This window comes from Grus americana, chromosome 11, assembly GCF_028858705.1.
Source record: "Grus americana isolate bGruAme1 chromosome 11, bGruAme1.mat, whole genome shotgun sequence".
Lineage (NCBI taxonomy): Eukaryota > Metazoa > Chordata > Aves > Gruiformes > Gruidae > Grus > Grus americana.
In genome coordinates this window covers 10,800,246-10,813,024 of record NC_072862.1, presented here as the reverse complement: position 1 = coordinate 10,813,024, position 12,779 = coordinate 10,800,246, and the positions used below count along the sequence as shown (strand labels likewise).

At 67.0% G+C, this 12,779-nt stretch overlaps 3 protein-coding genes across 4 annotated transcripts in view; all 3 read left to right on the top strand.

Annotated features, from left to right (window-relative positions):
- The first annotated feature begins 105 nt into the window (after positions 1-105).
- Positions 106-2,733, top strand: LOC129211358 (epidermal differentiation-specific protein-like). Its single transcript, XM_054838337.1, has one exon. It carries the CDS (start codon positions 1,461-1,463, stop codon positions 2,556-2,558), a length of 1,098 nt encoding a protein of 365 aa, XP_054694312.1. The 5' UTR covers positions 106-1,460; the 3' UTR covers positions 2,559-2,733.
- A 910-nt stretch (positions 2,734-3,643) lies between these two features.
- Positions 3,644-9,688, top strand: QARS1 (glutaminyl-tRNA synthetase 1). The gene is made up of 24 exons (XM_054838754.1): positions 3,644-3,832; positions 4,085-4,232; positions 4,312-4,421; positions 4,505-4,580; positions 4,903-4,967; positions 5,196-5,249; positions 5,445-5,502; positions 5,624-5,695; positions 5,865-5,950; positions 6,166-6,252; positions 6,375-6,474; positions 6,585-6,663; positions 6,787-6,895; positions 6,979-7,109; positions 7,237-7,329; positions 7,502-7,639; positions 7,714-7,801; positions 7,881-8,024; positions 8,096-8,200; positions 8,338-8,430; positions 8,707-8,834; positions 8,999-9,065; positions 9,274-9,399; positions 9,496-9,688. Exons 1-24 carry the CDS (start codon positions 3,683-3,685, stop codon positions 9,544-9,546), a joined length of 2,358 nt encoding a protein of 785 aa, XP_054694729.1. The 5' UTR covers positions 3,644-3,682; the 3' UTR covers positions 9,547-9,688.
- A 1,009-nt stretch (positions 9,689-10,697) lies between these two features.
- Positions 10,698-12,779, top strand: part of QRICH1 (glutamine rich 1) — a 28,748-nt gene continuing 26,666 nt past the window's right edge. Inside the window, exons 1-2 of one of the 2 annotated variants that reach the window (XM_054838077.1) lie at positions 10,698-10,837; positions 11,944-12,004. The gene's annotated coding sequence lies outside the window, so the exon portion shown is untranslated. The remainder of the gene's footprint in view (positions 10,838-11,943; positions 12,005-12,779) is intronic. The other variant, XM_054838078.1, reaches the window with a different exon arrangement.

The window sequence follows — 12,779 nt, the reverse complement described above, 5'->3', positions numbered from 1 at the left end:
CAGGGGGGCAGCTGGGGGGGTCGAGATGTGGGGTGGGGTGGCATCTGCCTGCAGGGGACAGGAGTTTGGGGGGGACAGGGCTCAGGGATGGGGGGACAGCTGGGTTCCTCTCTTGGGGTGGCTTGGGGGGGACACAGACATGCTGCCGGAGCAGCAGGATCTCCACCCTCCTCCATGGCAGGGTGTGGGTGCCCACAGGCTGCACCAAACTCAGGTTCCCCTGCGGGACCGGGGCACCCCACGCAGCCAGGGCTGGCCCTGCTCCCCGGCCCCACACCAGCTCCAAGGGGCCCAGAGCTTTTGGGGGTCCTGGCTGTCCCCAGCCCAGCACGGGGGCTGCAGAAGGGTGGGTTGGGGACCAGTCATACCCCACCTGGAGCTGCCCATGTCAGCTCCAGGGTTGCCCACTCCCTGCACTGTGCTGTAGGGACAGCCCTGGGCTGGGGGGGGGCTGGGGACAAGAGGACGAGGCAGCCCCTGGGCTCAGGCACGTGGCTGAGGAGAAGCCACAGACTCAACCTGCCCCAACCCCTCGGGCTGCCTGAGCCCAGCCCCAGCTGCCAGCCAGGGAGTGCGTGTGCCCTGTGCCCAGTACCGGCAGCTCCTGGGGGGCCAGCTCCGATCTGTGCCATGGGGGCCATGTGGTGCCCTGATGAAGCCCCTGGCACACTGTGCTCAGGGTGCTTGCCAGCTGTCCCTGTGCCCTGGCTGGGTGTCAGCATCCTTCCATGCCCAGCACTGGCACCCGTCACCCCAGGTGGTCCGTGGCCATCCTCTCCATAGAGGGACAAGGGGGGACCAGTGACACCCCCTGCCCCGGCCATCCTGGGGCACAGGGCTGGGGCAGCAGCGCCATGCCAGGGGGGCTGTGCCCTGTGCCGGGGGCACTGGGGTGCCGGAGGGGCTTGTCTCGGGGCGCCAGCTCACCCCACCACGATACCCTCTCACCCCACTGGGGCGAGCCGGCAGTTCCTGCCCCACCGGCAATGCACACCATAATTAGCGCAGGCAGGGCAGAAGCATCAGTGATAATTGGTGGTGACTCGTTAGCACTGGAGCGCTGCGTGCTCGGGGCGCAGCAGGACTTTCCGGCAGGGCTGGTCTGCGGGGACGGCTGACATCCCGGTGCGCCGGGGGCCGTGAGGCCATGCGGGGCCTGGCTGGCTCCCCGCTGCCAGAGTGGGGCTGGGGCTGGGTGCGGGCGTGGGGGCGAGCACCGTCATCGCCTTCGCTTCATGCCGCAGCACGCCCCGGCCTCACCACCCCCTCGTAAAAGGCACGGCTGTGGGCCGACGTCGGGGTGCTGCCAGCACAGAAGGCGAGAGCACGGGGTCCGGGCGGAGGTAGGCAAAGGAAGCCAGAAGGCAGGGGAGGAAAAGGGGTGCCGGGGGCTGTTTGCTGGCTGGACTTTTCCCACAGGTTTCCTGTAGCACCCACAACCCCACACGAGGGGACTTGACATGAGCTGTGCCCTCGCAGGGGTGGGTGCCTGCAGCACCATGAACCGGATCACGGTGTATGAGCGTGCCAACTTCGAGGGGCTGAGCCGGGAATTCACCTGCGACGTGCCTGACCTGCACGAGCTGGATTTTGGGGACTGCATCGCCTCCCTGAAGGTGGTGGGGCAGCCCTGGATTGCCTACACAGACCCCAAGTATGAGGGGGAGCCACATGCCTTCGAAGAGGGCGAGTACCCCTCTGTGGGGCGGCCCAACAGCTTCTCAGCGCTGCGCCTTGTGCACCACGACCTGGGGGACCCCCAGATCACCCTCTACGAGCGCCCCAACTTCCAAGGCGCCTGCAAGGTGGTGACAGAGGAGACCAACTTGGCGTACGGGTACTTCAACGACCGGGTGGCCTCCCACGTGGTGCAGCGGGGCGTCTGGCTGCTCTACCAGCACCCCGGCCGGGGCGGTTGGCACTGCCTGGCATGGCCCGGTGAGCGTCTCGCCGACTACAAACCCGAGCTGAACTTCCAGGCTCGGTTGTCCCACCTGCGCCCGCTGCGGCCCGGGCAGCCCCTGGTCTCGGCATGTCTCCTCTGGGAGCAGAAGCGGGTGGAGGCAGAACGGGAGGTGCTGGTGGATGAGATCGAGGGGGTGAATGAGACTGAGTCGGAGCAGGTGCTGGCAGCCAGCAGCAGCCGGGAGTATGCCACCACGCTCTGGCAGAGCTTCCACTTCAGCAACGCCACCAGCCTCAAAGCCGGGCTCTCCTTCACGCTGATCGTGGAAGCCTCCAACGTCTTCACGGTGCAAAAAGGACGCAGCGAATCCAGCACCCGCCGGGAACGCGTGGAGGTGCAGCTGCCGGCTAAGATCCCCCCGCGCACGGCGCTCAGCATCCAGGTATTGCGGAAGGAGGTGACGCTCTCCGTCCCGGTCCTGCTCACCATCACCCAGAACGAAGCCGTTCATACAGAGATGGGCGAGTACCGCAGTATCTCGGGTACCAACATCAGCGCCCGCTACAGCTTGAAGCCTCTGCCTGCCGCAGGCAGGGAGCAGGCAGCCACTGAGGGGACAGAGCAGGTGCCCAGCACCGGGATGGAGCTGTAGCTGTAGCCAGGCACCGGCTCCGTCCCCTCGGTGGTGTGGGACCCCCGGGGACACCGGCGCTGCCTCTCCGACCCGCCCATGGAGGAGCCAGGACCCGCCCTGCCCGGCCGCGTCGGGCGGCTCCGGCCGGCGGGATCTGCCGGTGCCTCCTTCCGCCGGCGGTGGCCAATAAACCCCCTTCCCCAACCGCCAGGGTCTGCTGCTGCTGGGGCCGGGGGGACCGGGGGGGCACTGAGCTGGGACACACACACACACACACACACGCACCCCCCCAGGCTGGGGGGCCAGGGATACCGGGCTGGGGAAGCTGGCGGACACTGGGGAGAGCTGGGTGAGCGGCGGGCACCGGGCTGGGGGGGCACCGGGCTGGGGGAGCGGGAGGAATCGGGCTGGGGCAGCTGGGGGGACACGGGGGTGGGGCACACTGGGCTGGGGGGGGCGAAGGGACACCAGGCTGGGAGAGCCGGGGGACACCGGGCTGGCCTGGTCCCGCACACACCAGGCTGGGGAAACCAGACATTGGGCCGGCAGGACAGCGGGCCAGGGGCTGGGGCAGCTGCGGGGACGCGGGTCCGGGAGAGCCGGGGCGGCGGGTTGGTGCGGCCGGGGGAGGGGGGGGGAAGCAGCGGGCCGGCCTGGGACGTTGGGCACGTGTGTCCCCACGGGCCCGTCCTCGGGGCTGCCGGGGGAGGCGGGGGGGACACGGGAGGGGCGAGCCTGCCGCCGGGGCTGCGGGAGCCGCCGGGCTCACGGCGGGGGGGGACACACACGGGTGCCGGTCGGAGCGAGCTACGGCGGCCGGGCGAGGACAAAAGGCCGCGGGGCGGTGGGCGCCCGGAGGGGCGGGGCCTGGGAAGTGCGGCGCCCCCAGACCCGCCTCCAGCCACGCCCCCCACGTGGTTCCCGCCGGCGGCGGTGTCTTTAATGATGCAACCGGCCGCAGGATTGGCCCCGCCCCCTGAGAGTCTATTCGTGGAGCCTGCGCCGAGCTCCCCCATCTCATTGGCCGAGGCGGGCCTCTCTCACTGACGATTGGCTCGACCTGTGCCGGCGACACGCCCTCCCCGCTCCGATTGGCTTGGCGTGGCCCCTCCCCCAGGACGGGCGGTCGCGGCGGCAGCAGCATGGCGGCGGCGGCGGCGGGGGCCATGGCGGCGGAGGAGGCGGAGGAAGCGCTGGGGCTCTTCACCGGCATCGGCCTCAGCGAGGCCAAGGCGCGAGAGACACTGCGCAACGGGGCGCTCAGCGCGCTGCTCCGCCGGGCCGTGCTGCAGGTGCGCCCGCCGCGAGGCCCCACCGCGGTCCCGGTTCCGGTCTCCTCCCGGTCCCCCGTGCGGCGGCGTCACTCCCCGGGACCCCGCCCCCTCCCTGCGACCCCCTCCCGGCCACGCCTCCTCCCAGCCCCGCCGAGCGGCCTCCGGCCTTGGCACACTCCCCCCCCCCCCTTCCCCGCCCCGCCCCGGGGCCGCCGGTTCGCCGGGGCTCAGCCCCGGGCCGGCCCTGACGCTTTCCCGGGGCGGCGGCAGGCTCGGAGCGCGCTGGGCCCGGCTCTGGACAAAGCCACCGGGACGCTACTGTACAATGCGGCCGCCCGCCTCAAGGACCCGAAGCACCTCGGCTTCCTCGTCGGCTACATTGCCCGCAGGGAGATCCTCACCGACCTGCAGCTCGGCGGTACTGTGCGGCCCCGGGACCCCCCCTAGCCCCGGCGGGGAGGGGAGGGCCCTGCTCCTAACCCCCGCTCTGCCCCCAGCCGCCCTGGAGTACGTGCGGAGCCACCCCCAGGAGCCCCTGGACGTGGCAGACTTCGAGCGGGCCTGTGGCGTGGGGGTGTGCGTCACCCCCGAGCAGATCGAGGAGGCGGTGAGCGGGGACGGGCTGGCAGCCCCTGGTGTCACGCTCTGCACCTGCCTCGCTCACCCCTGTGTCCCTGTCCCGCTCCCCAGGTGGAGGCTGTGATCAGTGAGCACCGAGCAGAGCTGCTGGCGGAGCGCTACCACTTCAACATGGGGCTGCTGATGGGTGAGTGTGGGGCACCGGGGCTGCCCCTGCCTGGTGCTCCTGCTCCCCTGGATCCTGAGAGCCAGCCCTTTGCCCAGGGCTGCCCCGGCCCCAGCTGCTGCACTGCTGTGCCGCAGCCTGCCCGACGCAGCGGAGACGTCCTGCCATGTTGTCTGCGCAGGCAGGGCTGTGGGTGGCAGCTGCGGGGGGTGCCCTGTGCCAGGGACAGCCCTGGCGCAAGGGCTGCCTCCAGCCACTGGCCACCGCGTCCTGCATCAGTGGCCCCGGCTCAAGCCCCTGGGGCTGGGCCGTGACCCTCACCCACAGGGTGCCCTGTCTGCAGGGGAGGCACGTAGCCGGCTGCGGTGGGCAGATGGGAAGACCATCAAGAACGAGGTGGACCTGCAGGTGGGTGCAAGGGTAGCGGGTTGGGTGCTGCTGAGGGTGGTGTCCCCTGTTGGTGCTGTGCCTGGTGTGGGACCTGCTGGCCTGTCCCGTGGGAGGGCCCAGCGCTGGGGACAGCATGCCCCATGTAGGTGCAGGCAGGGTGAGGGGGGTGACAGCTGGACAGGGCCACCTCCAGGCCTTGGAGTACCAGGAGCCTTTTCTACTCCTGGCTCTGTCTCTTTTCCTCAGGTGCTGCATTTGCTGGGGCCAAAGACAGAAGCTGACCTGGAGAAGAAACCAAAGGTGAGGAGGAGGGGGAGGCTCGAACTGGAATGGTATTTCCCTCCTGAGTGTCCAGGCAGGATCCCAAATAGCTGCTCTGGGCCCAGCTGCCACCATGGGCATGATCTGAGGGAGCGCTGGGGGCAGCAGCCTGGGCTGGAGGGGGGAGATGTGTGATGGAGCTGGGCACTCAAGAAACTGTGCTGGTCCCTGCAGGCTGCAAAGGCCCGGCTGGCCCCAGCAGAGAAACAGAAGGTGGCTGTGGTGGAGAATGGTAAGAGGCCGTCCTCCTGCGGCAGCTTCCCCAGCCCTTCAGTTCCTGGCCGGGACCTGCCTCTGAGCTGGGCCCTGGGAGCTGTGGTCAGGCCCCTGCTCAGCCCCGTCTCTCCCTGCAGGCGAGGTGGGCATGGAGACGCGGTCGCTGCTGGAGCAGCTGCGGGGAGAAGCCCTCAAGTTCCACAAGCCGGGTGAGTGAGAGGAGCCACTGCTGTGTGCAGGACTGCTCCGCCGGCTCTGTGCCCGGTCCCAGCTCTCTGTGCTGCGGGTGACCGGCCCAGCCCAGTGTCCTTCCCCACCGGCTACTGGGCTTGGCTTGGTCTGGGTGGTGCTACAGGCCTGAGCATCCTCTGCCCACAGGAGAGAACTACAAGACAGAGGGCTACGTGGTGACGCCCAACACCATGGCTCTGCTGAAGCAGCACCTGGCAATCACGGGCGGGCAGGTGAGGCTGCGTTCCCCAGCCCAGCAGTTCCCTGCGAGGGTGGGTGAGGTGGCTGGGGGGGACACACAGCTCACTGGGGGCACGGCCAGAGGCAGTGCCCACGTGGCATGGGAGGCTCTGTGGGATCGTAGGGGACTCATGTCAGTACCCCCGCTGTCAAGGACTGGAGAAGGTCTTTTGCCAAAGGACAGAGGTGTCCTCTTTCCCCCCTGCAGGTGCGGACACGGTTCCCTCCTGAGCCCAACGGGATCCTGCACATTGGCCACGCCAAGGCCATCAACTTCAACTTTGGCTATGCCAAGGTGAGAAGCACCAAGCTGTGCTGGCAGCTCCCCCTGGCCCCTGCCTCCCCCCGCTGCTTGGCCGCTGGCCTGTCCCTGTAGTGTCTCAGGGAGCAGGTGCTCACTGTACCCCCCATCCCCAGGCCAACGGTGGCATATGCTTCCTGCGCTATGATGACACCAACCCTGAGAAGGAGGAGGAGAAGTACTTCACGGCCATCCGGGAGATGGTGGAGTGGCTGGGTACAGCTCGGGCTGGAGAGGGCAGGATCAGGCCAGGCGCTGCTGGGGACACCCCTGCATGCAGACCCTGGGCGTGCCTCCAACCTGCTCTGTTCCCCCCGTGCCCACAGGCTACCAGCCCTGTGCAGTGACCCACGCATCAGATTACTTTGACCAGCTCTACACCTGGGCCCTGGAGCTCATCCGCAGGTGAGCGTGCTGGGGCGGTGTGGATGCGCTGGGGTGGTGTGGATATCCCGTGCCATGGCTGGGGCTCCCCCCTCCCCAGGGGATGGGCCACTCATGTCTGGTGACAGCATTTCCCCTCCGTAGGGGCCAGGCGTATGTCTGCCATCAGAAGGTCGAAGAGATCAAGGGCCACAACCCACCGCCCTCACCGTGGCGGGACCGGCCTGTGGAGGAGTCACTCCTGCTCTTTGAGGTACTCCTGGCTGGGGGCAGGTGCTGCGCGCCTGCGGGGTTTGGGTCCGTGGCTCAGCCGACAGCTTCCCCCCCACTCCACAGGACATGCGAAAGGGCAAGTTTGGGGAGGGGGAGGCCACGCTGCGGATGAAGCTGGTGATGGAGGATGGGAAGATGGACCCCGTTGCCTACCGCGTCAAGTTCACTCCACACCACCGCACCGGGGACAAGTGGTAGGGAGGGCCTGCGGTGTCCTGGCATGTGTGGCAGGGGTGGGCCTGCATCTCGTGGGAGTGGGGAGATGTTGGGAGGGGAGCAGCACCGGGCTGCCCCCCAGGGCTGACTGCGTCTGCCTTGCAGGTGCATCTACCCCACGTATGACTACACACACTGCCTCTGCGACTCCATTGAACACATCACTCACTCCCTCTGCACCAAGGAGTTCCAGGCCAGGTGAGCACTGTGTGCAGCATGGTCCAGGGCTGAGCCGGAACTGGCAGGGCAGCTCTGTGGTGGAGCAGCTGGCCATGTCCCAGCAGCTGCCAAAGTGCTGGGGGATGGTGTGTCTGAGGGGCTGTGGGCAGGCGTGAGGCTGAGCTGGGCTGTGCCTGCACCTCCCTTGCAGGCGCTCCTCCTACTTCTGGCTGTGCAATGCTCTGGATGTCTACTGCCCTGTGCAGTGGGAGTACGGGCGCCTGAATCTGCTCTACACCGTCGTCTCCAAGAGGAAGATCATCCGGCTGGTGGAGACGGGCGCTGTGAGGTAGGAGTGGGGCCAGCAGCCATGGTGGGTCTTGCCCAGGGGCACGGCTGGCTGTCACACCTGTGTTTTCTCAGGGACTGGGATGACCCGCGGCTCTTCACGCTGACAGCCCTGCGCCGGCGAGGCTTTCCCCCCGAGGCCATCAACAACTTCTGTGCCCGGGTAAGTGCTGGGGACAGGATGGGACGGGGCAGGTCAATGCGTCCCCCAGCCAGCGTGGTGATGGCAGGCTGCCCCGCAGGTCGGTGTGACAGTGGCCCAGGCAACAATGGAGCCGCATCTGCTGGAGGCGTGTGCGCGGGAGGTGCTGAACGAGCAGGCCCCCCGTGCCATGGCTGTCCTGGAGCCCCTCAGGGTCACCATCACCAACTTCCCTGCCCCAAAGGTGAGACTGCTGCAGGCTGGGGTGGGACTGGGGGTCCCCAGGGTTAGTGTTCACCCCTTCCTTCTCCCCAGGCGCTCGAGGTCCTTGTGCCCAACTTTCCAGCTGATGAGAGCCGGGGTTTCCACAAAGTACCCTTCCAGCCAACCATCTACATCGAGGAGACTGACTTCAGGGAGGTGAGCCGGGCCCGCCGGGCCGTGTTCCTCTCACTCCTGGCAGCTGCGACTTGGGGCAGCGGGAGCCTGGCAGCGCTGGGAGGGACACTAGTGCTGCACAGGGCACAGGCATGTGTCAGATGTGAACTTTCTTGCAGGAGATGGACAAGGGCTACAAGCGCCTGGCCCCTGGGCAGCCGGTGGGTCTGCGCCACGCTGGCTACGTCATTGCTGTCCAGAACATCATCAAGGTGGGTGGCTCTGGGCACTGGTGACATGAGGTTGGGCCGTGGGGTGTCAGAACATGGCTGTGCCCCACCAGGGAAGGGCAGCGATGGTCATCTCAAGGTGGGCAGTGTGGGTGCAGGCTGTCTGTGCAGCAGCTCCCTGCAGCCCTGTGCCTCATGTGGCGGGGAGCAGGGTTGCCCTGAGCTGGGGGGCTGGCAGCTTGGCCCCAGGGCTGCCCTGTGAGATGGGGCTGCTGCCTGACTGCTGCCTGACGGCTTGTCTCATCTCTTCTTGCCCAGGATGCCAGCGGGCGCGTGATCGAGCTGGAGGTGACCTGCACCAAGTCAGACCTGTCGGAGAAGCCCAAAGCCTTCATCCACTGGGTATCAGAGCCGCTGGCGTGTGAAGTGCGGCTCTACGAGCGGCTGTGAGTATCTGGCGGCCCGCAGAGGTGCGGGTGCGAGCTCACCAGTGCTGGAGCGGCAGCGTAGCCATGCACCAGCAGGCTCTGCTGGGGTCTGCCTGGCTCCTTGGTGGGGAAGATGCTGCTGTGGGGTCCCACGGCTTTGGAATGAGACTCTCTCATGACAGGTTTTTGCACAAAAATCCTGAGGACCCATCAGAGGTGCCCGGTGGCTTTCTCAGTGACCTCAACCCTGTGAGTAGTGGCAGGAGCTGGGGTTATGGGGCTGGGGGAGGCTGAGGACCTCCTGCATGCATGCTGGGAGGCATCCACTTCCATGCAACTCCTCTCCCACCCTGGGCAGGGCTCTGCCATGTCCTGGTGAGAAGATGGGTTGGGGGAATGGGGCTGTAGAGGGGACAGAGGGGCTGGGGGTGCTGACTGAGCTGCCTCCCCCTGCCAGGACTCCCTGCGCGTGGTCCACAACGCCCTGGTCGACAGCTCCGTCCTCTCCGCCCGGCCCTTTGACAAATTCCAGTTTGAGCGGCTGGGCTACTTCTCTGTGGATCCTGACAGCAAGGAGGGGAAGGTGAGCTATGGGGAGGGTGCAGTGGGGCTCCCCCCGCGTTGAGGGGCTCCCCTTGCCAGCCGTGGGGCTCTGAGCTGACCCTCTGCTTCTCCCCAGATGGTGTTCAACCGGACTGTGACGCTGAAGGAGGACCCTGGCAAAGCCTGAGGGACCCGCTGCTGCCACCCCGCCGCCATGATGCTGCTTGCCGGGGGTCCCTGCGCACCCCCAGCGCCGCCGTGCCTTGGCGCAGCCCCCCCTGGGGCGCCCTACAGCATCGCCTCAATAAACAGAGCATCCCAGCCCTGTCCCTGCGCTGTCACTGCCTCCTGTCCCCCTGCTCAGCCTTGGGGTGCCGGGGGGAGGGGGAGGCTCCTGTTCCCGGGCGTTTGGGGTCTGCTCCTGCCCCCCATGCAGGGCTGGTGCCCCCGTGGGAGCTGCAGCTCCCCCCGCCCGGGACCGCGGGGCTGGGGTTGAGGGTGTCGGGGTGGGATGGAGGAGGGTCCCCAGGGCAGGTGCAGGCAGGCCAGGCAGGGTGCAGGCAGGAGGGAGGGTGTGCGCGCTGTATACAAACACCGCCCGAGTACCGTCCCCTGTTAAGGTGGACTCGAGTGGGGCGGCGCCTGCCCGGCCCCGGGCTGGGGGTCAGGGGGGTGCCCCCGCGGGACCGGCGTGTCCCCCCCTTCCCTCAGCCGCGTGACCGCGGTCTCGGTCCTGCCGCGGGTGGGGGGGAGGCCTTGCCCGGCCCCACGGGCCACCTTAAGCGGCAGCGGGGACGGGGAGGGCACGCTGAGCACATGGGCACATTAAAGCAGCCCCGGCTCGGGCCCACGGTGCGGGGGACGCTTCGCCCCACGGTCCGGCCCGGGGGCAAGGGCAGGGCGCGGTCCCCGCCGGTATTGGCCGCGGAAGCCTCAGCGCCCTTCCCGAGGAGCCCCGGCATCGGGGTCTCGCCCACTTGTGGGACGGCGGGGAGCCTCGCCCCGGCTGCTGCGCGGGGGTCGCGGTCGGGCCAGCCCCGCCCGGCGCAGAGCAGCGGATGGCTGCGAGGGCCCCTCGGCCGGCGGCGCCCCAAGGCCGCGCGTGCCGATGGCGTCCCGAGCCCCACGGTCGCGACCGGGGGCTGTCCCCACTGCCGTCGGTGTCCTCCCCTCCCGCCCCACGTGTGTCTCGGCCCCGCGAACCCCCGGGCCCCCGCGTGTCCCCCCCCCCCGCGGAGGGCGCCCCCCGGCGGCCGCCCCCGTGCCTTCCCCGCTGGGGCGCGGCCCCTTTAAGACGCGGGGCGGGCCCGGGAGCCGAGCTCTCGCGGGACTTGGGGGCCGCGCTCTCGCGAGGCCGGGGCCGTGCGTTGATTGGCTGTGGGGGGTTGAATGTAAGATGGCGCCCAGGGAGCTGTGAGGGGAAAAGACTCGGGGCCGAGGCGGCGGCGGCGCGAGGCGACGGCGGCAGCGGGGCCGGGGTGAGGCGGGGCCGGGACGCGCCGCGGCGCGGTGGGGCCGACGGGACGGGACGGGGGTTCGCGGCGGCGGGGCCGGGCGGGGCCTCCTGTCGGGCGCAGGGGGAGGCGGCGGCGGTGGTTCCGGGGGCGGCGCGGGCCCGGCGGGGAGGGGGAGGGGGCGGCCCCGCCTGCCGGGCGCGCGCACCCCTCGTCTGTGGGGACGCGCGCAGCCTGGCCGTGCACGCGCGGGGCGCGCCCCCCGCACCCCCCCCCAGTACCGGGCGCGTCCCCGCCCCCCCCTTTCCCCCCTCCCTCCCCCGTGGGGCGGCCCCTTCCCCGCGCGGGCACGGGCGGCGGCAGCGCGCGCCGGAAGGTGCGGCCTCCGCCTCTGCGCGGCGCGGCCCTCGGCGGCTGCCGTCCCCGACGAAGCCCCCAACATGGCTCCTGCGGGGGGGGGCGGGCGGGCGTCGTCGGCGTCGTCTCCCGCAGGCCCGGGCGCCCCGCTGGGGAACAAAGGCAGCGGGGAGCGGCCCGGGCAGCGCTGGGCTCCCTGCGGGCGGCGGCGGTCGGTCGTGCCGCAGGAGGAAGGCCCGCGTCCCCCGTTCGAGCAGGGGAGAGGCTGAGCCGCGGCCGATGATCTCAGGGGCTAAATATGGAGCTTGGTCTCGTCTGGGCTGGGTGGCGGGGCGGTCTGTGTCGTTCCCGTCTGTCCCAGGCCTCGGGACAACGCCGGGCCGCGGCCGCTCGGCAGGGAACACCTGCGGGGGGAGCAGGGGGGACCTCTGGATACGGTCACTGCTGCTGCCTTGTTCTAAGTTCTGTCTTCCAGTAACTCTGGTGTCACCGGCTGCGCTGTGCCTGTCACTGCACGGTGCGAGCGCTCTGTGCCCTGTGACAGATGTGCTCACACACTCCTTCCCAGTAATGCTTATCAGGCTGAGGGATACAATGGTTAGGAATTGGGCATCTCACAATTCTTCAGTAGGAGCTGCTAGCTGCGTGGATGATCATATCTTTCTTTCCTGAATTTTTTTTTTCTTAATGGAATACATATTAAAAATAAAATGGCTTTAACAAAGAAAGAGGAACTGGGGATGGAAAGGGCTTCTTTGTTCTGTCTTCTCCAGAACGTTACAAGTCTAAGAGCTCAGGACAAGAGCAGCAGAAATACATGCAACATGGTGACTGGTGAGTCCAGATTGTCCACATGCTGCAAGTTGTGTGTGTGTTTTCAGTAACCTCAGTCTAAGTTTTATGAACTAACAGTATGTGCTCATGATCTTCAAAGAGTTTCTTGAACTTATTTCCTGGAAAAAATGCAGTTATGCTGAACAGGGAGGAATTACCTCCCTTTATTGGAAAAAGCTTATTGCCTGGATGCTCTTTTTTTTTTTTTAAATGCAGTATTAAAAACATGCTGTTGAGATCTTGTGAGGATGGGTGTTTGTTGTTTCTAATGCGTGTCTACAGGATAAATGGAATGCGTAAATTAGTATGTTTTAATAACTAACAGTAAAAGTGGCAGCTGCAGCAGCAAGCAGTGTATGTTGCCCTACAAAAGCCTGTTGAATGCACACTTGAGCCTTAAAGAGGTTTTTCTGTCATAAATGCAGGTGGGTTTAGTTTTAATAAATACAGTTTCTGGGAGTACAGCGCTACTTTCCTGAATCTTCATCTAGACCTGGTACCTCTGCTGCTGCATAGGGTTCTGTGAAGCGCAGTTTTGAGGAGTTCAATACTTTTAGTTAAATAACCCCAAGCAACCTTCAAAGTGACAGGAACAGCTCTGGGAGAAATTTAATCCAGCCTGCACCGTTACCTGTGGTGTTTTTAGCTCCCTTCTGATTGCCAGAGTTGGAGAGCTGTAGAGAAAAGTGAGGGAAGGGTCCTGCTACTGTTCTGTAGCAGGAGCAGATACCACATGGCGCAGTGGGGTTCTGATCCATGGTTGGGACTTCAGGTG